Below are 23859 nucleotides of genomic sequence, written 5' to 3' on the forward strand. Positions count from 1 at the left end.
CTCACTGGCCCTCTTCAAGACAAATCTTGATGAGTGGATGGGAAATAGAAAGTTCATCCCGGGGATCACTCCGGTGGCTCTGCTTGATAGAGGCACTGGGAACTAACGTCGGGTGGCACGATGCCAGGGCACTTCTATGGCCTAGGCTTGTAAAGGCTCTAGGGCCATTAGCCTAGTACACACCTATGAACCTATGACTGAATGAGTGAGAATCGTCTCTGTAAGTGTCCCAGTCTCTTATGACCATGTTTATCTGCAGATTACCATTTGTAACATGAGGCAGACATCATTCTTTGTTTGATACAACTGTACTGCACTTTCTTCCATTTAAACATGAGACCATGTTCAGTACACCAAGTATGTGCATACGCCATCCCTTGCTGGAACTATTTACTATCAGTCAATGAGCAGATAAATGTGGCCAGCTTACAGTCATCAGCAGTCCTTAGCAACTACACTTGCTGGATATTGGTATGGACAGGAGTTTAGCTAGAGTGCGGCAAAGGGGGATGCCATCCTAGGACCAAGATATTAGGAGGCACCATCATTAGATACCAGCTGGGTAGCAGAGCAGTGCAGGTATTCATAAAAAAGTGCTGATACTGCAGTTACAACAGACTGAAGCACTTCAGCACTTTGACAGCAGAATTTAGCTACAGCAAGCCATCTGTTACATTTATAGAAACTAGTTTGCAACAATTTGCAAAGTAAAAGAGACTTTTGTGTCCTCTCCTCGTTTTCAGACAGGGCCTTTTTTCTTTTCTTTCTTTTTTTTTTTAAATTGGAGGGGATAGACACTTGATCAGGTACAGAGGTTATCAGAATACCTAAGCATGGTTCTGAGACTAGAAATTTGCAAAATAAATGCCAAACAGGAGAAGGTCCAGCACTGATACCTGTGGTGCTCCACTAGTTGCCATTCTTCATTAATCAAATAATAATAACACATCGCTACCAATATGAAGTCACAGTTTTACTACACTTAAGTACTTTTGTTATTCTTCTCAATATGAACTTCTTGAAAATAATTAATCACAAAGCATCACACACTTTTAAAATAAAAGGACAATCACATGATTACATTTCATCCAATAAAAAGCAAATTGATTAATGCAAATTACATAGTTAAAAATGGTAAATGTGATGTATAATTGTTTTATTTTTTTGTGTTTATGTTGTTAACAGAAGAGTACTTTGGTACAATTTTACTTTCAGAGATGGTGCAAGAAGCTTTCACAACCTGGAATCTGTCAGACAGCCAAGTTGCAGTCCAGTGGATAATACAGGGGTATTATATTAAGTCTGTCTATTTTTTTTTTTAATAATGCCAGAATGGGGGTTAGTGAAAAAGGTCTTGGTCAGATCAAGATAAGCAGAGTGCATGGAGTGGTCACTGTCTACAGCCTCTGTAACTTTTTCAGACAAGCTTATCAAGTTCAAGAGGGAGGACCTTCCCATTACAAAACAAAACAAAACTAACTGGGATCTAAATCAGTTAAGTTGCCATTTTCAAGAGTAATGAGTCCTGCTATGATATGTTGCATGGCTTTGTGATATAAGGCTGGTGAGGTTGATGGGCCTGGAATTGCTCGGATCTGTAGAGGGACCTCACTTGTGTAGGGTAACCACAGAGGCTGTTCTAAATGCATCATGCATAAGCCCATGAATAGGCTGACACTAACTGCTCTTGGAGCTTGAAGGGCTTGGCCAAACCACTCTGGTGACTCTGGTTATTTTTATCTGCGGTAGTGTTGGTGGAAAAAGTTATATGTGGTATGGAATGGCAGTACATAGTTTTTTCCACATCAGAAGTATAGAAGTTGAAAGAACATGCTGAACTTTGCTATACAAAATATCAAATTATCAATTTTGCAAAGTGAAATACTGGTGAACAAATGCTGGAATTCATTTTTGGAAATATTTTGTACACTTACCGGTATTATTTGTCCACATACTCCTACCGGCTCATGTTTGGTAAAGGTGAAATAGTTACCATCTGAAAGAAAAAACATGCAGAAATTCATCTGTGTGTCTATGGGTCTAAATCTGCATAATAAAATGTGAATTATGCAATAACAGTTCATTGCCATTCAAAAGAATGCATGCTGATTGGACAGCCTAACCAACATGCCTGCTGTAAATTGTACATATATTAAGAGAAAAATGTCTGGCTGCTGAAGGACAATTGAGCGGCCAGACTTTTCTACTGGCATATGCTAAGGAGGACATGGCAAAATATAAGAAAAATCTGGTATGTTCTGCAAAACTAAAGAAACAGAAGTGTAACTGATTTTCCTTGTATTTCTGTGCTGTCCCTCCTAAAAACTGAGCAGACTACCATATCTCTCAAGTGTCCAGATTTTTATAAAATTACCAGATTTTTACCTCACAGGCTTGATCATTTCCTCAAAAAACAAAAAGGTAGTTTTCTGGCAAGCAACTGGGGATTGAAGCAATTAAATAAAGACAGACATTTAAGGTTCAGAAAATAAATGCTAACACAAAACCTATCATTCCAGTAACTTTATAAGTTTATAAGAGCAATAAAATTTGCCTCTATATTTGGATCTTTGTCCCCCCTCCCCCCACTATGTTAGGCTAGGTCCAGGATTCTTGCATTACAATTGGAAGGGGAAAAAACAGCAACAGAGATTCTCTTTCCTCTGTTGCTTCTCCTTAACAATAGTGATATATTATTTATGTGTAGGAACACAATACGGATCCATACGCATGCACAGTACATCAGCAAACAAATATTTGTCTCCCAGAAGTTACCGCATCTTTGGAACAGACTCCATGTCAAACAGAGCACCTCATTGGCCCTCTTCAAACTGCATGATTGGATTGGTAACTGTAAATTCGCTCCGGGGGTTCCACCTGTGTCCCTCTTGGACAGGAGCAATAGGTGCTAATCATAGAAATAAGTATAGAACTTGGCTAGGCTTGTAATGGCCCTAGAGCCATTAGCCTAGTAAATTCCTATTACCCTATTAGCCTAGTAAATTCCTATTACCCTATGATCCAAAGAACATGGAGGAACACTGCAGCACTATTATACAAAGACATTATTTAAGAAAGGTAAGCAATTTCTTTGGTAAATAATGTCATAGTATAATAGCAATAACCCACTCCTGAGTGTGGGTAATGCTGGATTTACCCATGACTGGTGCTGTTTAGTCACACAGGCTTCCTTCTCATTATCAAACCATGCCAACCATTTGTAAATCCAGCATTACCCACACCCAGTCCTGGGTTACTGTTAAAAGATGTTATTATTAGATGTACACTTTTTGTTTTAAAACGTATGAAGAGAGGAACCTAGTTCTGCGAGTCTGATAAGCAGTCAAGCCAGACTTACTAAAGCCTTTCTCCCTGAGACAATGAATATAAATACAGTATGTTGTGTCATGAACATACTGCCTGTGTTCCCAAAGATGGCTACTCCAAGTGGTAGTGTTTTATGAGGCTGCCATGCAAGGCAAGATAATTATCTCGTAGATAGCACCATTTCACAATTTATGTAAACTATCATTCTTCCAGCTGAGGAGCAATATTTTTGCTGACTTTATCACCAGAGCTGTAGCTGGCTCACCCTGGTGCAGTCCCCATTCCGGCACCCTTCAACTCTATGAGAGTTTAACAACAACAACAAAAGAAACATTTTAAATGGAGCTCCTATGCAGAACAAGAAGTAAAAGGGAGCAGATAACTTACCAAAAAAACTGGCAATAAAAGAGTGGAAAATGATGGTGTTTTTTTTTAATTCAGTATTTATGTCAGTGTACTATTCTTCATATTATGTGTTTCCATATTATTTGTATTGTTCTTTTCTCAATATTAGGGGTTTTAACACTGGCAGCATAAAATGTCCATCTGCCACTGCATCTCCTCAAAGGAATTGGCACCTCACATTATTTTCATTAACTAATGCTTCTGTAGTCAGAAGGATAATGTGGTCTGTGGCCTGAACTTCGACAGTCTGCATAGTTAGACAATCCTCACAACACAAAAGTTGGCTTTGAAAACAGAGGTATTCCGTACAGTGCTTGATGGGAAATGTGTCTACTGTTCGGGTAAATGAACTATATGTAAAATCAATGGCTGTTCAGGTAAGTACCTGATTGCTTGCTTGTTTGGCTTTACTTAATTATTTGAAATTTAGCCATGAAGAAAAATGTACAGTTACTTCTAGACAGGACATATCTAACTTGACAAAGACATTGCTAGAAATGAAGATGTGATTACCTTGTACACATCATAAGTGCAGGAAAATAAAAATAAAATGTGAAATTAAAGCTATGTTTTTTTCTTTCAACAATTAATACTAATGTCATAGTATTCCATACTGCAAGAACAGCAGTCAGACATGGGTTCAGTCTACCCCTTGTCAACTCAAAATGTTTTCAGTGTTGTCTACTACACCTGCAGAAAACACAGATACTGCAACACATGTAATAAACAGAGCTGTGCATGCAAACACACTGGTCACCCAGTGAAAGGGTATTAAGACTAATCTTTCAGATATAAGAACCACAGTATGGCATCAGAGGTAATATCCACTTATAGAAGGCCCTTTTAAATGGATTTCATATCCGACAAAGAATGCCTTTATATTCAAAAATGCCTGCCATTCCTGTGACTTGCTCAGCGTAAAACTTATACAGACAGGGACTAGTTTGCTTTGTTATGTTCTGTCTTCATATAGTGCAGAAATTATATGTTTCCCCATCGCAGCTCACTAAGGACAAAAGGCCAGTCATTTTCACATGAGCAGAAGCTACATATTATAGGTAATACACTGAAAGGATAGTTCGTGTGCCACCAGGCAATCCTTCTTAAGAAGCTAATGGTTAAGCTCTGTCTGTGAACTGTTTATAAATACAACCATGCAAGTGAAACAGCACATTTTTTGCTGGAGGTCATTAGCTGATGAAGCTGCTTGCATTTTCATGATATACAGCTCAGGTGCAGTGAAAACATTTGAAAAGACCAATACATTTCCTCAAATAAAAGTAGTAGAAGCAGGAGAGCACTAGCTTACTATTTCTGGATAAATCATTATATTATGTACAATGAGTTGATTGGAAGAAAAAGTTAGATCATAACAAAAAAACTGCTTATTGACTTCACTTTCAGTTTTGACTAGGTGAAGCTGATTGATGGTGATGTGGAAACAAAAGCAAAAAGTGGGAACAGTGTATGTTCTTTTCAAACTTAAAAAGTCGAGGTGCATTGCAGAACCAAAATGTTAACAGTACTACAGAGGGTAAAACTACAGCAGTTTGGACAAAAATATGCTGTTTATTTTGGCCCACAGATATTGACTTGCATCATTTGTTTCTTGAGTTTACAGAAGGTATTCACAATGGTACATAATAACAGGATGACTGCAGATAAAAAAGATTACAGCTCTCGTTTACCTGTTTCAAAAGACTAAACTGCATAATTTTCTATTTGTTTGGAAGTGTTGAGGGAAGAAATGTTCCTCTGCATGGTACATTTATGAGGCAGGAGTAGGAGTATTAATTTATGATGCCTTCCATTATGTGTTTTAAAAAAATCAGATTCAGGAGATACTCATCACGTGTTTATAGGTAACACTCGTTGGTCCCAGCGGTAAAAAAATTGGCTTAGAACTAAAAGTATATTGTTAAAACACCACAGAGTTAAGAATTAACAAAGAAAGTATACTCTTTTTTCAACAATAGTTTGCATTTTGTCAAAATATTGCTTAAAGATTACAGAATGATGCATCCCTAAATTCAAAGAACAGTTTAAAATGTTTGTTAAAGGCTTTATACTGCCTGGAATTTGCAGAAGTAACTTCAAGGACATATTTTGCATTCAGATAAATTGTTTTCTAGAAATTGCCTAGAAATACCTACCAACTGGGATGGTGCGACCTTGGATTTTGTCTGCCCACCCTGCATAGTAACGCAATATTTTAATGCAAGCAGCCAGATCAAGCATGTAGGTAGCGAGGAATGGTTTTCCAGAGTCAATAGATTCCATTGTCTGTAGAGAAAGAGAAGGCCATAAGATGAACAAAAGATCATTGTTTTGGGCAGCACTAATTATCAGAATTTAATTTATTTAAGGTACTGTAACCTTCTGTACAATTTCTGATAGGGATATAGTATACAATCACTGCAAACAAGTTGTTTTATATTAAACCAGAAACATTCAATTTTGTTATGCACACACGGGGTCTAAAATAGCAAAACTTTATATTTTGATACAATCTTTTAAAAATTACACTTGTGGTTTCACTTAAGAAAAACAAGTAGGCATGAGTCACTGCTAATAGCAACTACCTTTATAGTAATTTAAGATTTATGTGCAGGAAATCTACTGCAGACAATCTGTTACCCCTATTCTGGATTACTCATGAACTGTTCCCTGGGTGATCTGAACGCCTTAACTGCTTGTATAACAGAGACATGTACCTACTTGCAGGCAGCAAAATCAGGAAAATGGTAAAAGGAGATATCCATTCTCTTGGCAGTTGCCTGTATGCAGCATGCCTAGAAACTATACCGAAAACTAATGCAGAATATAAAGCCAGTGAAGTCACACTTTCTTAACCTAATTTCTTCATTTGGAACCACAAAGTGTTTCTTGTTACATTTTCATTGCAATGTAACTAATCTGCTCTTTGCCATGATGCAAGGACAATGCAATGTATAATGATGTGAAAACAGGATTACATGATTAATATACCAACCACCTTATCTATCTATCTATCTATCTATCTATCTATCTATCTATCTATCTATCTATCTATCTATCTATCTATCTATCTATCTATCTATCCATTTTAGCTATTAATTTATCTACTTATCTCTGTGTGTATGTTCATATAAAGACTTAAATAAATCATATTAAACAAAATGTATGTATATTGTTAGTCACAAGTAGTACACAAAAGGGATAAAAAAATCCTAGTTTAACAGTGACAGCAAAAGAAAAGGGAGTTTAAAACACAGTGAGTCTGTAGATAAAATATATTTACCAGTGACCGCCTACTTGTTCATGTCAAAGCTTACTCTCTTCAGGGTCTCCATAGCACTACCTTATGGCTACAGGGGTTAGGAAGTGCTCACACTTAAAGCTGGGAAACTCGGTGGCATTCCTCAGCTTGAGAGGAGTTGCCAGAGAGAACTGACCATTTTAGAGAAGGCCTACCCACCAGCATTGAACCTAAAGCTGTCAAGCAAGCAAAACCACATTACTGTTTTAACATTGCGAAGTAGTGAGAAGGCTTTATAAGTAGGGATGTCTAGTCTGTGGTTGAAAGCAGGACAGTAGCCACTAGGGTTACCACCTGTCCCACTTTGTGAGGGACAGTCCCTCTTTGGGCAGTTGTGTCCTGACAGAAAATATTAAAAATGGCAAATGTCCTGAGATTTTAGGACATAATTATGTCCCATATTTTATGTAATAGTTGCATAAAACAGTTATTCTGTATCTAAAATACCTAAATGTCACAAGAAACAGAATAAGCAACTAAAATGCTACAAGAATAAGCTTTTATTTAGGCAAAAAGTTAAGTTCTATCCTTTGTACTGACCGTGGGTATGTGTCGGCCTGTAAAATCTGATGTGTGTCCCGAAAATGTCCCACTTTGGCCATTTGAAAAGGTAGCAACCCTAGTAGCCACCACCAAATGCTTATGTACAAATCTGGCAAGTAGCAGCATAACACAAGCTCAGAGAGTGGCAATGTCTAGATTCACTAACTATGCTGACCCAGTACACTTTATCAAGTACACACAGTTCAGTCTTAGTTAAGGTGCACTACATTATTGGAAAAGGAGCACTGTCGTGTACAAAAGTTCTGTCACTGAATTTTAGTTAGCTGGCTGAATACCTTTCTAGATGTCCATTCAATGTGTGACATTATAATGGATGATACCTAACTAAATGGTAGTATTCTCCACAAGTGAGAGCTACATGACTGTTTACTTATGGGGTAAATGGAATTGGTGAACTTCTGGTAGGATCCTTCAGTATTGCATGGATATTAACATCATTAACCAATACACCATTAGAAATGAGACAATCCCATCTCTTTGAATGCTGTTATTCTGTCCTCTTTGGACAACCTTTGCAATAGGATAACACCCAAAGAGGCCAAAGTTATCCACCTAAATCATACCTCATAGAACATGAATGGCTGCAGTCATGCCATTTCTTAATATAGTATAATTGACAAAGTCTAGTAGAAACCCCAATGTGACAACAGTGGTGATGAAACTAAAATCAGATAGTTCAATTGTACATGACGTTGTTAAAGATTCACATATAGTTCTTAAACAAACTAGTTGCTTTATTTATTTCATATTTTTTTATGAAACCAAATTTTAAATGCTAAACAATTAGCCATTGATGGACAACTACAATATCATGGAAGTGCCCTTGATAGATGCCTGTGGTGCTTAATAAAGTTCATTTACATTATACTTTGAACCTATTTAGACCAGTTTGTGTCAAATGAAACTACACACTCCTTAACTTGATTCTGCAGATGTTGCCTGTTGTTGTCTTTTATGCAGTTTTTGTTACTTGTAAAGCTTTGAAATTATTTTTGGTGCTTTGCTATCTCTCCAAGTTTTAAAAACAAGTTTTAGTTACGAAATGAAATTGAATGAAGAATAACTACAATAAAATATTGTAAAAGTATATACTTCTGTTGCACTGATATACAAACTAAACATGGTCAAAAGTCAAAGTCAAAGTACACTTTATTGTCATTCAAAGTGACACCGCAGTGTAGCTGAACAAAATTGCATTGCTTCATTCCCAGTGTAAGGACATACATACAGAAAAATATTTTAGTAAAAAAAGTAATTTGACATCACAAAAACATAACATATAGATAAAAATAGAACAACAAACAGATATTGCACAGTGTATATTGCACTCTCTTGAATTTCTCATATAAGGGTACAGGTGAAGAACAGACAGGTAGAACTGCACATTCAAATATGGACATGGGAAGGATAGTCCAGTTTTCCCTTTGTTGTTGAAACTACAAATAAAGAAAGGAAGAAAGCCTTTCTTATCATTGTGTGTGTGTGTTTGTGAGGAACAATGTAATAAAAAATCAAACTCATGAAAATCCATATAAAAATTAAGTGTTAAACTTATTAAGGATCCATATAAACCCTAATGAGTCAGAACAAGGTTACAGATTTGCTTTTTATACAGTAAAACTTGCTGAAATTATGATCAAGTACAAGGCAGAGTTGAAAAACTAGCCCATTACTGTAATTATTGGAAAACATTATAACAAATGAAAGACATGGCTGTGTCTATAATTAAAAATAATAATAATAACATACAAAGAAGGTTGCTAAAGGCTAGTTGAACACATGAAATATATTAGACAATGTTCTAACAGTGAAAGCAGCAAACAAAAATGTACAAGATTTATAGAAAAGTAGACTGCAGGAGCACACAGCAGCATACAAGAACAGATATGCAAAGGGGAGATACACAGAAGTATGGAAGGCAATAAAAGTTATGTTGCTAAACATGCCTTGGGAACCAGTCCACAAGTTCAAAGTGTAACTTTTCTTCCCATCGACATTCAAGCCACTGTTGCCAGGCTGCCTATTTATTCCCATGGCCTCCTGCAGCTGATTTGCATCCCATATTACTCAGCTGGGGGATAGGTTCATAGGTTCATAGATTAGTACTAGGCTAACTGCCCTTTTTGGGCCACTTGAAGCCTAGCCAGTTACCCCATGTGAGAATCAAACCCTGCACCTTGTGTCTTTAAGGTAAACACCTTAACCATTATGTCATCCTCTTCTTGCACAGGTAATAAGGATTATGGCAGCTTGTTGCCAGCTAATGAATGGCTATATTTATCTATCTATCTATATATATATATATATATATATATATATATATAAATATACACACACACACATATATATAAAACATATTTCATGTATGAGTGTATATACACACATATATATAAGGCATGAGAAAAATAAAAGGGAGACTGCTAAAACAACACTGCTATCCATCCATAACCCCTTTTTCCCATTTTTGCACATGGGGTTGGGGTGTCACCTCAGCAGTGACAATCATCTAGAGAAAAGATTTACACTGTTAGATGGCTAGCCCTACCATGGTAGTTCTTCCACACTATGCTCACACACAGTCACACCTATGGCCAATTTAGAGTGTCCAATCCACCTAATGCATGTCTTTGGAATGTGGGAGAAAACTGGAGTACCTGGAGGAAACCCACACAAACACAGGTAGGACATGCAGACTTCAGACAGAAGACACCTAAACTGAGAACTGAACCAGACCTTCACACTGTGAGGTGACAATGCTATCCGTAGTGCCACTGTGTCATCCTAAAGCAAAAGTGCACTATTCTTGTACAATTACATATAAATGCATGTGTCAGGAAGGCTGAGGTTCACATTTGACTTGCTTCTATCAGGAGAAACTCTAAAGAACACAATGAGTGCAGAAGTAAATATTCTGTAAATAGTTCTCAGTTGAAATGCTTTGCACTTTGGGGTGAAGTCTATGTAGTTTTGGACCTACAAGGATCCCCAAAGTAATTAAGTATTGTTTGGGATCTGTGTCAATCATATGCAGTGCTCATGGTCTATGGGTTGCCTTTGAGGATGTATGTGTCTCAAAAAAGAGCATAATTCACTGCGATTGTTCCTGTCTGTGAGCCTACAATACAGATAGTAGAGATGTTCAGCAAGCACAAAACTTCCAATATGGTCATTACCAGATGCACTGACATTCTTGTGAAACTTGAAAATATGACATGTATCTATACCAGCTATGACAGAAGATGTTTATAGAAATGTTCAGATTTTATTTTGTGCCATCTACCAGTGTGTTCTTCAAAGAAAAGACATGTTTAATCACTTAAAGAGTAGAATAAATGGTACAGAAATAGCTTTAGATTGGGGCAAAAATAATGCACTGTGGTTTGTCTGAAAGTTTAGTTATCTGCTCAGAACATCCTAGTTAACAAAATGAACTGAAGACTTTTCCTGGTGTCTATGTTTTTCTGCTTATAATTCTGTAAAAGTAAATGTATACATTTGAAGCTTTTTCAGAACTCTGCTATTCTAAACAAAATACTTCATGTACTATTTTTCTGCATTTTTAATTTTAATTAACTAGACATCAAAATATCAACATATACACAACATTACACCCCTTATAAGAAAATTATATTCCAGCATTTCCCTATATCTGATCATCTACAGACATTTGATCCTGCATCTCTACCTTTCTTTCTTTTCTTAGTCAGAGGTATCTAAATATGTCATATTTTATTTCCATACACCTACTAAATGGATATATAGTAACTAATTGAAGTTACTGTAATCTCTCCAAGCATCACAAAAATAAAGTCAGTCCCAGGAAAGAATTACTTTTACTAAAAAAAGGTGTTTTACACTGTTGACTTTCAACACTATAGGTACTGCATGTCATTGTAAAGCACAACAACAACATACCTACGTATAATGAGGCAAAGGGCTGACTGTTGGTGGGCTGCACACAGGCACGTGCACAAATCACTGTGTGTGCTGCTAATAAAAATTATGCTGTTAGTCAGCATCAAAATCCTTCACAATGATACTGCACTTTATAGGCAAAGTCTTCAATGTACTCTTTATCATAGTCGTGGTCAGGAGCAGATGACTAGCAATGAGATAGAATTCTGTCATGCCATCAAAACATGCTTCCTGCAGTTGTTGACATGGCTAGGCATGAGGCACTAATTGCTACTCTATTATATAGTACACAATTCAGAATCAAAGGATCATCAGCATGTCTTTTTTTCTGCATTTGGCCAGAGCATGTTGATTCACATTTACTTACCTCTATATGCTGCTGAGAGATGTCATCCATACATTTATTTATTTATTTATTTATTTATTTATTTATATTTGTCCTAGGATTCTCCAATTTTTTCCCAACAACAGTACTCCATTGCACATCTTCCCAGGCCTTGCATGATGCTACAAGCCCACCACACATGTAACTTATGTGATTCATCTTTTCCAACCTCATTACAGGTCTGCATTGCACCAACAAATCTGTAAAGCCATTACTCTGTCAGGAACCACATTTAGAACTAGCAGGACATAGAATGAGGAGAGGGAATACTGCAGGAAATAGTTATGATGCTGCATAAGTATGCAACTGTTTGGATGTACCTGCAAATGCATATAAAAGCTGCCAACCAGCATATGGTATTGCTAGTTAGAACTGTGTGCTGCCAAGCTGAGTGCTTGTAAGATATTGCAGCAAAGTGTCAGCCCTGCTCTGCATATGTGTAGTTGCAGCAGCACTTTAATGTGAAGACACACTACAAAAGAATCTACGCCTGATACATACATACATACACACACACACACACACACACACACACACACACACACACACACACACGCACATATATATATATATATATATATATATATATATATATATATATATACATATATTTACACAAATGAAGATGTGAGAACTCATCCACAAACATACAGTCTGCGTTGCCATACAACCATCTTATTGATGCCTCCCTTATCCTCATATCTCTTAATGGTATCTTGTTGTGATTCTGTCAGAGAGCAGGATGATACCATACATGATCTTCTGAAGCTGGTCTAATGTACTGATCATAGCCTCGATCTTCAAGGTAGTAGTGCTGTAAATGTAGACGTGTGTTATTTGTAATGTGGATCTATATGAATTGTCCACCAGCAGGTACATGTAGATTTGGTATTCACTTAAATATTGTGGTCAGCACTGGGTTGCCTTTTGTGGGCGCTTACATATCATAGTGCCTGGCTACTTTTTTTTAGAATTGAGAGGACTGCATTTGATGTTCAAATCCCATACACAGCTCTACTCAGCATGCATCCTTCCTCTGAACCACATTATTTTATCTTTAATCAGAATACTTAATTTTTCATTCCTTCTCTCATTTCCTCGGCATTGCTCCTCATGTCATCTTTTCAGTCCTCAACTTGAGCTACCAGCATATCTTCATTCCACAGAACCAAAACATTTCCTCATGCTTTCTAGCTTTTTTCCATGTATCGTTCTCAATCTGCCTCCGAACAAGTGCCATCTTTTTATCTTATCCATTCCTTTCCCATTGCAATGAATGCACTCAGAAACCATTCAGCTGATGATGGTTGTCAGTGTCACACTCTGGCTCTGTAAGTGTCACAACTGCTTTGATGCCAGGAAGATCAGAAGGCATTTATTTTCCTGCTCCAGATGCTTGGCTTCATACTAGAAAGCTGACATTGCAGAACAGCATAAGTGTGTGTATGTGATAGGGTCTTCATTTCTGACTTTCCATATTTTGGACAGGATGCTAAACCAAGGCCCATCTGCATGACTTGATGGCTGCTCACAGGTCTAAAAATTATAATTATTACACATAAGTTTCCTTTATTAAAACATTATCAGATGCAAAAACAGAAAAATATTTATTCATCTTTCCAATGCATTCATTGTTTGAAAAAGAATGCGGTACTCCCAATTCAAATCTAATGTCATTTTCATTTTTCACAGTTATAATTAAAGTCCAAAAATGTTATTTAACTAAGTCAATCCTTTTTTTTTTCATTTTGCCATACTTATGTAATGCATCCGTATATCCCTAATTCAAATGTTCATAATGGAAAAAAAGCACTAAAAATAATGTTCATCTGTACCTTTTCCTGAATATTTTTTACAATTACAGTACACAATTGTTTCTAATTTTATTTTTGTAAAAAAATTGTTACGGCACTGAGCTTTCTTTCTGCCACATTCCAAAAGGCCTTTATTTTATGACATTTTAAAAAAGACAGTTTATGAAGGTTTTTTTAGTACATACTTGTAAAAGATATACGTTTTGACTTAATTGTCTATGTTTTACCACTCTGTTTACTCATCTGTTTATGTTTCTATAATGTGTTCATTTGTCCTGGTCCCTTTCAATAATACATGAAGACACTAAAATGAAATTTGACTTCGTCTTCTTTCGGCTTTTCCTGGTTAGGGGTCGCCACAGTGGATCACCTGTCTGTTCATTATTGCCAGTGGAGTTTTACAGTATCGAGTTGCCAGCCCGGCACCCAGCCTTCCACAGAAGGCACACACATGCACACACTCATGCCTAGGGCCAATTTTGAGTGTCCAATCCACCTACAGCATGTCTTTGGGATGTGGGAGGAACCGGAGCACCTGGAGGAAACCCACGCGACCACAGGGAGGACATGCAGACTCCACACAGAAGGTACCCCAGCTGAGAATCGAACCGGATGACTTTTATTAATTTCTAATGTAACTTTATTACATTAGTTCAAATATTAATTGTAACACGAATGACCTTGTAAACACAGCATATAAAATCCTTATAACATACATCAGGGTAGCGTGGTATCCTGCTCATCCTGCCTGAATAAGCAGCATCCATACCTCTGATCACTTATTCTTATCAATCAGGCATCATCTTACCACTCACTTTTATCCCCAAAACTCATTGCATAAACAGCCAACACCAAAGGGGGGGGGCAGAAAAGGGATAAGCCTGAACCACAGGCTGTTCCCCCCTGCTACAAAAGACCTTTCACCAAACCTTCTAAAAATAAAGTTAAATGTGCATTAAACAAATCTAAACCAAACTCATTGAAGTGTACTGCACTGGAACTAAACCAAACAGAGCCCCTGTCATCAAATTCCCTATGGTCTATCGTATACACACCCAGTGCTCCCAACTGCCACACCAGCCTATAGTTAATAAACCTCCATGTGTGTGCTTTGAAGCCTTAAAACTAGCAGCATTTCTCCAACATAAATGTGGATGTGGCACTATCTCTGATGATACAATGCATGCAAGTGCCTGGATATAATGTCTGCGGCATAACCAGATCCTCCCTTATCCTATCCACCAACTGCTTCTTAGGAATTATTCCCAAATCATTACCAGCCAAAAGTATCACCAATATTCTAAGAAGCCCCATTCAAGACCTTTCCACTTCAATTTCATCCATACGCTGAGTCCATCTAAGACCTCTAATCCAGTGCCAACTAACTGTCCATCCAAACTGACGCAAACCCAAGTCCTTTCCATCCATTCTAACTGCTGCCCTCTTCGCCACCCAATGGATATACGAATGGCCCAAAATCACAATCGCCTTTCCTGAAAGGCAAAAAAAAAGATTATCAATTAAATCCATTACCTAATTATATTAATTGAATCCATTACCTAATATAAGATAAAAAGGCATTTGAAGACTATCTCCATACTCTCTGGATGACCTCAATGGATCTGCCTTCCCTTGCCAAATCCAAAGTAATACCAAGACAACAAGAATGAGTGAAAAATACATACAATGCAACACTCTTCTTATTACATGTACAAACTGATTACCTGTTACTACCTTACCTCCTCTCAACCAAAAAATTAATTCCTGAGGGCTCTCTCTTAACTAATGACCCTAATAGCTCTGATACCCAGAATGCACCAAAATACACCCATAAACACAAAGTAACCCACAATTCATAATCCACTGACTCACCCACCACTAAAGCTAAACCCTTTAATAAAATATTCAAAACATGTCTCATCTATGGCCAACACATATCCATATTCACTTCAATCACGCTACACCATCCTCTCAACATACGTCCCTCCATCCAGGACTTTGTAAAATTATGCAGCCCAGCTACCTGTGCAAATATACTAATCACTGCCTAGTCCACCTTAATTGACTTAGCCTTATCCTTACGCCTTACCCTGCCCCAAAGCCCGAGCCATGTATCACAATAACAGTCCCTCTGACCAAACTCCCTCATTCTCAGGCAACTGCAAAATAAATTTATGAAAATCATATATAATGCCCTACATACACTCGCCGGGTAGACACCATCCAAGATTGCTAAACCAACCTCCTGATCATGTCAAGCCAAGATGCCACACCTCATCTGGCAACACCATCTGCTCTTCCTCCTCCCCTGGAGCCAACTGTCAGAACCTGGAAAACTGAAACTGAGACAAACTGTCAGCAATCTCATTCCTAACACCTGCCACATGCACACATGTGAACAAAGAAATGTATTTACAAACTCTGCAAACCAATTTACACAAAACCAACAACAGCAATTCAGATCTTGCAATCTTCCACACCACTGCTATATTATTCACATTAAAAATTACCCTCTTCCCCCTCAATCACTCCTTCCAAACTACTGACCCAACCCAGACTGGCATTAACTCCAAAAAGGCAACATCCCTTTTCCCCTCATCCTTCCAATCCATAGGCCACTAGCTGTAAACCATTCCCCTCCAAAAACCACATTGATTCCAATACTCCTAGCTGCATCTGTAGAAAATTGCAGTTCCTCTTGAACAGCCCAATCCATCTGCCAAAAAGAGACACCATTAAATTGCTCCAAAAAGAACAACCATAGAGCCAAAGCAGCCTGTACCAACGTATGAATCCTGACCCAATGATGTTTGCTCTTCCCTCCTTTTAACAAAAAGGCCACTGACCTACTAAAAGTACACCCTGGATGAACTGCCCAGCATGCAAAATTCAGATGCCCTAAAACTTCAATAACCTCTCTAATCTGCACCTTATCCTTGCACACCACACACCTAATCTTCTCCTTCAAGTGGACTATCTTATCAGCTGGCAAGCAAAACAACCCACATTTTGCATCCACCATTAAACCCAAGAAATCCAATGCCTTAGCTGGGCCTTCCAACTTCTGCCTAGCCAATGGGACCACAACTCATCATACATCCCCAAAAACCTTCAAAAACTCCCTCAAACCCCTCACCTACTATCAAGAAATCATCCAAGGAGTGCAACACCCTCAGAGTATCCACCTGCTGCTGCCAAACCCAAAGAATGACAGTGCTAAATTCTCAAAAGTACCACAGTCTACCCAGCATCCCATTGGCACAGCTTCATCAAAGTACAATTTTCCCAACTACCAAGTCTAATAATGGCCACTGCTCCTCCCCTACCAGCTAAAGGCAAAAAGCATATTCAATGTCCACCTTCACCAATCACAGATCCTTAAACCCCTGAATAACTTTCACAGCATCATCCAGAGACACATAACTGACCTTGGCATCCTTGACTGACATGAAATCATTAACAGAGTTCCCTTCTGGGTACAACAAATGGTGACTCAATCTGAACTCACCAGCCACCTTCTTAGGAACCAAACCCAATGGTGAAACCTTAAAACTCTCAAAGGGGGAGCTATCAAAGGGTCCCAAAAACTTATCTTCCCTCCCCTTGCCTGCCTGTTGTTCCTTCTTTACCAAATCCTCCAATATTTCCTCCTTCTCCCATACAGATCACAAATTCTTACAGACTACCCCATCCTTCACCACCCTTGATTTAATGGAAACCCCCCAAGAAAAGCCCTCGCCTATTTCTTCCTTAACAGAAGAATCAGGAAATTATTGCAGCATACACTGCAATACTTCTACCTTAATGGGAGAATGTATTCTCTGGCCCTCCCCTTGCCTCCTGGAAGGACATCTCTCCCTGCAACCTTCAAAAATTCTCCCTACCTCAGAGATTTTGCAATCCCTGGAAAGAAAAAGGAAGAACACTTACATCAGTTGAAAGTGAACCCGAAATCACCAAATTAACCTTCCGCACTGCTGGATGTCTACCCAAACACTATGAACAAGAATGCAAGAACTTACACCCTGCCCAAAAGCAACATCCCACATTAAAAGCCCAATATATTCCCCCCTTCTCCCACTACCCTTCCCCTCGACTAACCACCCCAAAGCTATCCATCATAGTACGTAGCCCTATGTCTGGATGTCTAACCTCCCAGTGGAGAGTGATCATGCTTCCAAAACCACTGGTCATACCATACCAAGCAGTCCCTGGCTGCAAAAGCTGAGACTCCTGAATTATAAGAAAGTAAGCCAAGAGTGGAAAAGCCAAAGGAGCATCCTTCTTCAGCCAAACTGCCATGTAGCAGACGAAGGCTACTACCCAATTATCCCATGTCCTAGTTCACTGCCTACCTACTCTCCTCCTTCTCAATGCTACTAAAGCTGCCAAAAGGTCCTTGCTAGTCGTCATCTCTGATTCCACCAATCACTGCACGCCTTCTGCATCAATTAATTCATAGACATCAACATACTCCACCCACTAAATCTTTTCCTGAACTGAGGATGGAATGTGAGGGTTCAGGAAAACTGTCCCTGTCCCTTGCCCCAAAGCCTGAGTAGCTAACCAATTGACTGGCCATATGCCAAAATCGGATCCAACTTGAAAAAATGATCCTACCCACCCACAAATGACCCCAAGCTCCCCACAGACAACCCTATGCTATCCTCCCCACTTATTGCCTTACCCTGTTCCTGCTTGTGACACCTCTGCGTATCCCCGATAGACCTTCCAACTTCACACAACCCCGATACACCTCATCATCAGCTATCCCACAATCATTTCCCATAAACTTCAAACCTATACTACCTAATGGGACTCCCTACAGCATGTCATTACCTCCCGCTCCATTCTGAGTCTTTCCAGGTGCTGGAAGATTCACTGCAATCACATCTCTCGACTGCTGTCCCCACTTCCCACAAGACTGCTGGACATTGTCTCTTTCAGCTGGACTCACCAGCATCATTTGCCATTCCAGACTCCGCATTAGGCACCTCCTGGAACAGCTCTTCCACTTGAACCACAATGGCCTCCCACCTTTGCCATAGACTCTGCAATATTCACCATCTGTAACAAAGGAGACACATTATGATAGAAGGAAAGAAAAAAAAAACTTACATCTCAAATCCCATCTCAAATCCAGAGACTGCCTCCCCATCTACTCCCCCAAAAGCAAAAACAAGAATTGAGATACAGTTCTTGAAATAAAACTACTTTGTTACTCTGATTATTCTTTTTATTTATGAGATGCGATCCACCACCTTCTCTTCAATATACACCCACTTCAGAATGGACCAAGAGGGGACACAGCCAAAAAATGTGCCACATCAGGGACGGATGAGACGTATACATCCCTCATTCAAGACAAATCCACCTGCCCCTGCACCAACCCCGACACACAGAACTTTTCCCTAGCCACTGTGCAGATAAAGAAAAACAAAGACATAAAATTAATAGCCTTCCACTAGATGCTGCACCCTATATAATGTGGCCAACCTCCATATCTATCCCCCACTGTGGCACACCATACAAGGAAAATATTTATCCTCTTACCTTTTTTTTTTTTTTTTTTAATTTGTCACAGACGAACTTCTGAAGCACCAAACCAAAACCCTACCACAAGCATGATATCCACTGATGCTTCCCAACCAGGATTTCTTTCCTTCTTGTTTTTTTTTAAATATGACCAAGGCATCCCATGATCAATGGGACTGTCATGGACTGCAGCTTTTATCTGCAAAAGAGGTAAGGAGTTCAAGATCGTCAAATCATCCATACAGCAGGACCATTCACTTCCTCCTCCCCTGTAACAGCCAAAGCAACCCCGAGCATGTGCCATAAGCAACTGTTACTCGCAGGTGGCTGCAAGCCTAAGAAACAGCCAAACAGCCACATGCAACTCAACTGGCGACCACTTATCTGCAGAAAACCACCATATCACGCCATCGTTACCAATGGTATCAATAAGAAAAACATCACGAGAAAGTTTACTTTTCTTTTCTCCTGCAAAAGAACTTTCACCAACACTGCCCTCCCTCATAATGGTTAAGCCATACTGCACATACGTGATGAGCAACAGTAAGCTGAAAGCTTGAGAAAGATTGGAAACTGTCACTCATGAATCTGGTGGGCACAATCCAACTGCAGAAGGCCACATGACACTACCCAATCACCACCAATGTCCATCTAGGCAGGAAAATCACATCAAGAAGCCCACCCAGCTGCAGTTTACTCTCCTTCTCACTTTTTTTTTAAATAGAACTAAAAGCATGACAATCTGCTGGCCAAAGAACCCTAAAAAGCCATGAGACAGCAAAGCGCCTCTATGAATGAGTATCATAAGGTGGAATCTCCCCATGAACAAGCTATATCCAGAAAATGGCAATCAGCCTAATGACAACTGGCATACAAACACCAGCCATCAAACAAACAGCAGTGTTTCTAGCCAAATTCTAATTTTTAGGACCTTGAAATTGAAGCACAGCATTTAAGACTTCGTAATGCCTTCAAACCTGACCACCCAAGCACATAACACATAGCAACCTAAACAATCCTAACAAAACTACACTATGTCTCTACTCTACCAGACATAAAAAAAAACAGCTTCTGAAATGCAACCAAGTGTACCCTAAACCCTTACAACCAAACCTTACCCACCTCTTTCATGCACACAGCTACCAACCCAAGGTCTACCTGACCACAGCAGTACCTAAAGGTCATCCCGAATGCAAGTCTGCACTACTGCAAACTCATGCCAAAATGTGATTCCTCTTCCCAGTTACATTCCTATAAAACACCTAAGCCCCAACCTACATCTACCTCACTTCTTTTAAACGTGTCTTAACAAATTAACTCTTCCTCTCCCAAAATCTGATCAAACCTATCTCTATTCCTTAATCTTAACCCCCTTCCCCAGCAAAACTCTCATCCCTCACCCCCATTTACCTCACTCTAACCCTTATCAAAGATGTTCCTGGACAAATTAATTTGTTCCTAAACCTCATTTACTATTTATGTTTCACTAATGTGTTTAATGGCAATTTTTAATGACTTGATATCAGGTAAACCCCAGAAAAGTCTGCTTTCTTTATAACACTGACATTAATGTTATAGCTAATTTTATTTTTGTGATACAACTTCATACTCTGAATAGATATAACTTTTTTTAAACATTTCTGCACACAGTTTTCTCCTACTACTGTTTAAACTTTCATATATTAAATTCTATTTCTCAAACCTTTTTTCACTGTTTATACAGTTTTTGGCTAGAAATCAAAACACGGAGTGCAGAAGTGGGTCTCAAATAGGATTGAATGGAATATGTTTAACAAATCTTAAACGTTCAGTAATATAACTATTCAGGCAACACCACACCATACAAATATATTTTCTTAACCCCACAGTATAGTAATTTTTTCCATAAGATATTATGTTTACAGCAAAGTTGTTTCAGTCCAAATAAATTCCACTCACTGATACTTGACAAAAGATATGTTACCAGTCCTCTTAACTCCACTTAAGAACTCACATAGCATTGGTCTGATACCTCCAGAAATAATTATGTGATTTTTGCATGGGTATAAAAAGAAAATTTGAAGGTGCCATACAATTACTGATAAATTGGAGCCATCAGCATCATATCACAGTGCCACAGGTCAACTCTGTCCCTCCTGTCAACATTATTTTATTCCAATATCTCCCTGACAAGGGTCTAAATCACACTATAATGCCTAGAAACTGAGAAACCAGTAGCAGTAATCACCCAAAGGACTGGGCACATATAGCAACCATCAACATGGAAGGCACTCAAGTATTTGCCTATTTCTTTATTTTTCTAGCTAAATCCAAACACTATAGATGATAGTCTGGAAGGGGGCAGCCCAGCTTCTTAGACTCAACTTAAAAGAGGTTCTGCATCTCTGAGAACTTCATTACTCTACCGTCAAAAATAATGCATTTCCCTCTAACCAGCTTTGACTTCTTCTAGCTACCTAAATTGGTAACCCATAAAGCAGCAATAAAGTTCCAAATCCTTCTAAAAGGAATGCTAATGCTACTTGAAGTCTTCACAATTAAAGGCTATACTTCAAAATCAGAGTATTTCTAATGGACTACCATATTCTATTAAAAAGAAAGTCCACAAAAGGTAGTTCACACATTCCCTGGTTGGATTCCTCACAAGACCTATATTACTATTTGTTTTCAGGTAAGGTAGACTATACTCTATTCCCGATGTCAACATATCCGAGAGAAATCCAGGGTGAAAAGATATAGAAATGAAATGCTGGAATGCAGAGGCAAATTTCTAGAATATGTACACCAGTTGCAATCATATTTCTTACAGTCATACCCACCTTCATCTAAGATGTAAGTGTGTGCCAAAAAATAAGATATTGACATTAGCCATTTATCTTCCATACCAAATTATACTAGGGCAACTGATATTATTGATAGATAAAATAACTTGAGCAAAAGACTTGCCTTCAATATTGCAAGTCTCTAATACTCTAGAAATCCCAAGATGGACCACTGCCAAAGAAGGAGGTAAACACTATCAAAACTTACTACAGCTTTCAGTTTCTAACCACATAATTTATGTAGTGGATATGTCTGCTCTCATTTATTGCAGGTCATTTGTGACTCATACCATTGTTTTTATTGGTATAATGATGTGTATTTCCTCAGACAGACTGTGACATAACTTAAAGCTTTTGGTTTATTCATGTTCATGTAAACATTTGGAGAGGTATTTATTACATTATCAATCTAATGATTCCTTTGGCTTGCTTGGGCACTGAGAAGGATACAAGGATAAGTATATCTTAAAACAAATATAAAGATACCAAGTAGGCCTCCACACCATTCCCTACCACATACAGTATAATTTTCTCAATTTGTTGGCAAAGTACTGTATAAGTGAAGCAGTAATCCAAGAGAAAGATGACATCCCTACCATGTGACCTACTGCCTCACAGATTGCTTTGGCTCACTGAAATCATATCAAACACAGACCATCACCATAACAAGGGAGCCTTATCTTTCCTAATACAGAAAATATGTATATCCAAATGATCCATGTGAATGTTTTCTCCATGTGCAGGCCAAATACTACAAAAAGGATTCAGAAAGAGCTAGCACATTTAAAAATACTGACAGCATGGTCTGGGAAAAGATGGACTAATATGGATAGATTAATTTCAGCAACATTTGCTTAAGCCTATTATCCCAAACTGACATTTGAACCTGGTAAGTGACATTTGCTCTGTGTCAGAGCTTAACATACTCATCTTTAGTGCTGTAAGCATAGAAGTTTATAGATTCCATTCTGGTTTATTTTCCATAACTGAAACTGAAGTGCAGCATTAGTGGGTACCGCACTCCCAAATATGCCATCCTTCAGGTGACACATGTTAAACAGAGATTCCACACACGAGTGGCCTGCACTCAGGTGTAAAAGGCAAAGAAAACTCAAAATTAAGCCATATAATAGGCAAATCATGGTTTCTCAGCACAGCTCCTCGTGGTGTCCAGCAGAGTTCCTAGAGCAGCAGAGACCAGAAAAGACAAACTTTCCAGATTCTAAGTATTTTTTCTGCATTTTCGACTTTTTAAGCCTTTCGATTGCTATTTCTGCCTGTTTTATTCTGCTATTACCTGTTTTTACTGTTTTTAATAGCTTGAATTGTTTATTGCACTTGCTTATTTAAGTTTTGCTTAAAAGTTAAACAACAGGCTAATACACTCAAGTGTACTAGCTTTTGATAGCATTTAGTCGAAAAACACAGCATTTATTGTATTTTCTGCCTATCTGAAAAAAACTTGAAAAAAACAAAAAAATACTCTTGTTTTCCATACTTTTCTAATAGTTTGTTCCAGTGATCAGATTTTGCTGATCCCTGGGCTTTGTCTTGGTTCCTGTTTTCTCCATTTTCCTTGTTTGGTCAAGGGGTAGTTTCTTTACTCATTAGTGGGAGTAGGGAGTACTGAGCTGCCTGTTTGTCCTCAGAGGAGTGGTTTAAGGCAGTAACTTGTAGTTTATTGGCCATTTTGGGTCATTTCCTGTCTTTTCCAGCCCCCTGCTATAAAGCACGCTTTGGCGGGCTTTTCTGGCGATAGAGAACTCAGCACAGCTCCTCGTGGTGTCCAGCAGA

At 38.5% G+C, this 23859-nt stretch overlaps 1 protein-coding gene across 1 annotated transcript in view; it reads right to left on the bottom strand.

Annotated features, from left to right (window-relative positions):
• ALDH1A1 (aldehyde dehydrogenase 1 family member A1) overlaps positions 1-23859 on the bottom strand; it is a 646119-nt gene that overhangs the window by 379112 nt on the left and 243148 nt on the right. Inside the window, exons 4-5 of the mRNA XM_044060830.1 lie at positions 5886-6015; positions 1935-1996 (exon numbers count right to left, since the gene is read on the bottom strand). Coding sequence (XP_043916765.1) covers positions 1935-1996; positions 5886-6015 — 192 coding nt within the window. The remainder of the gene's footprint in view (positions 1-1934; positions 1997-5885; positions 6016-23859) is intronic.

This window comes from Protopterus annectens, chromosome 2.part0, assembly GCF_019279795.1.
Source record: "Protopterus annectens isolate FY-2018-M chromosome 2.part0, PAN1.0, whole genome shotgun sequence".
Classification (NCBI taxonomy): Eukaryota; Metazoa; Chordata; order Ceratodontiformes; family Protopteridae; genus Protopterus; species Protopterus annectens.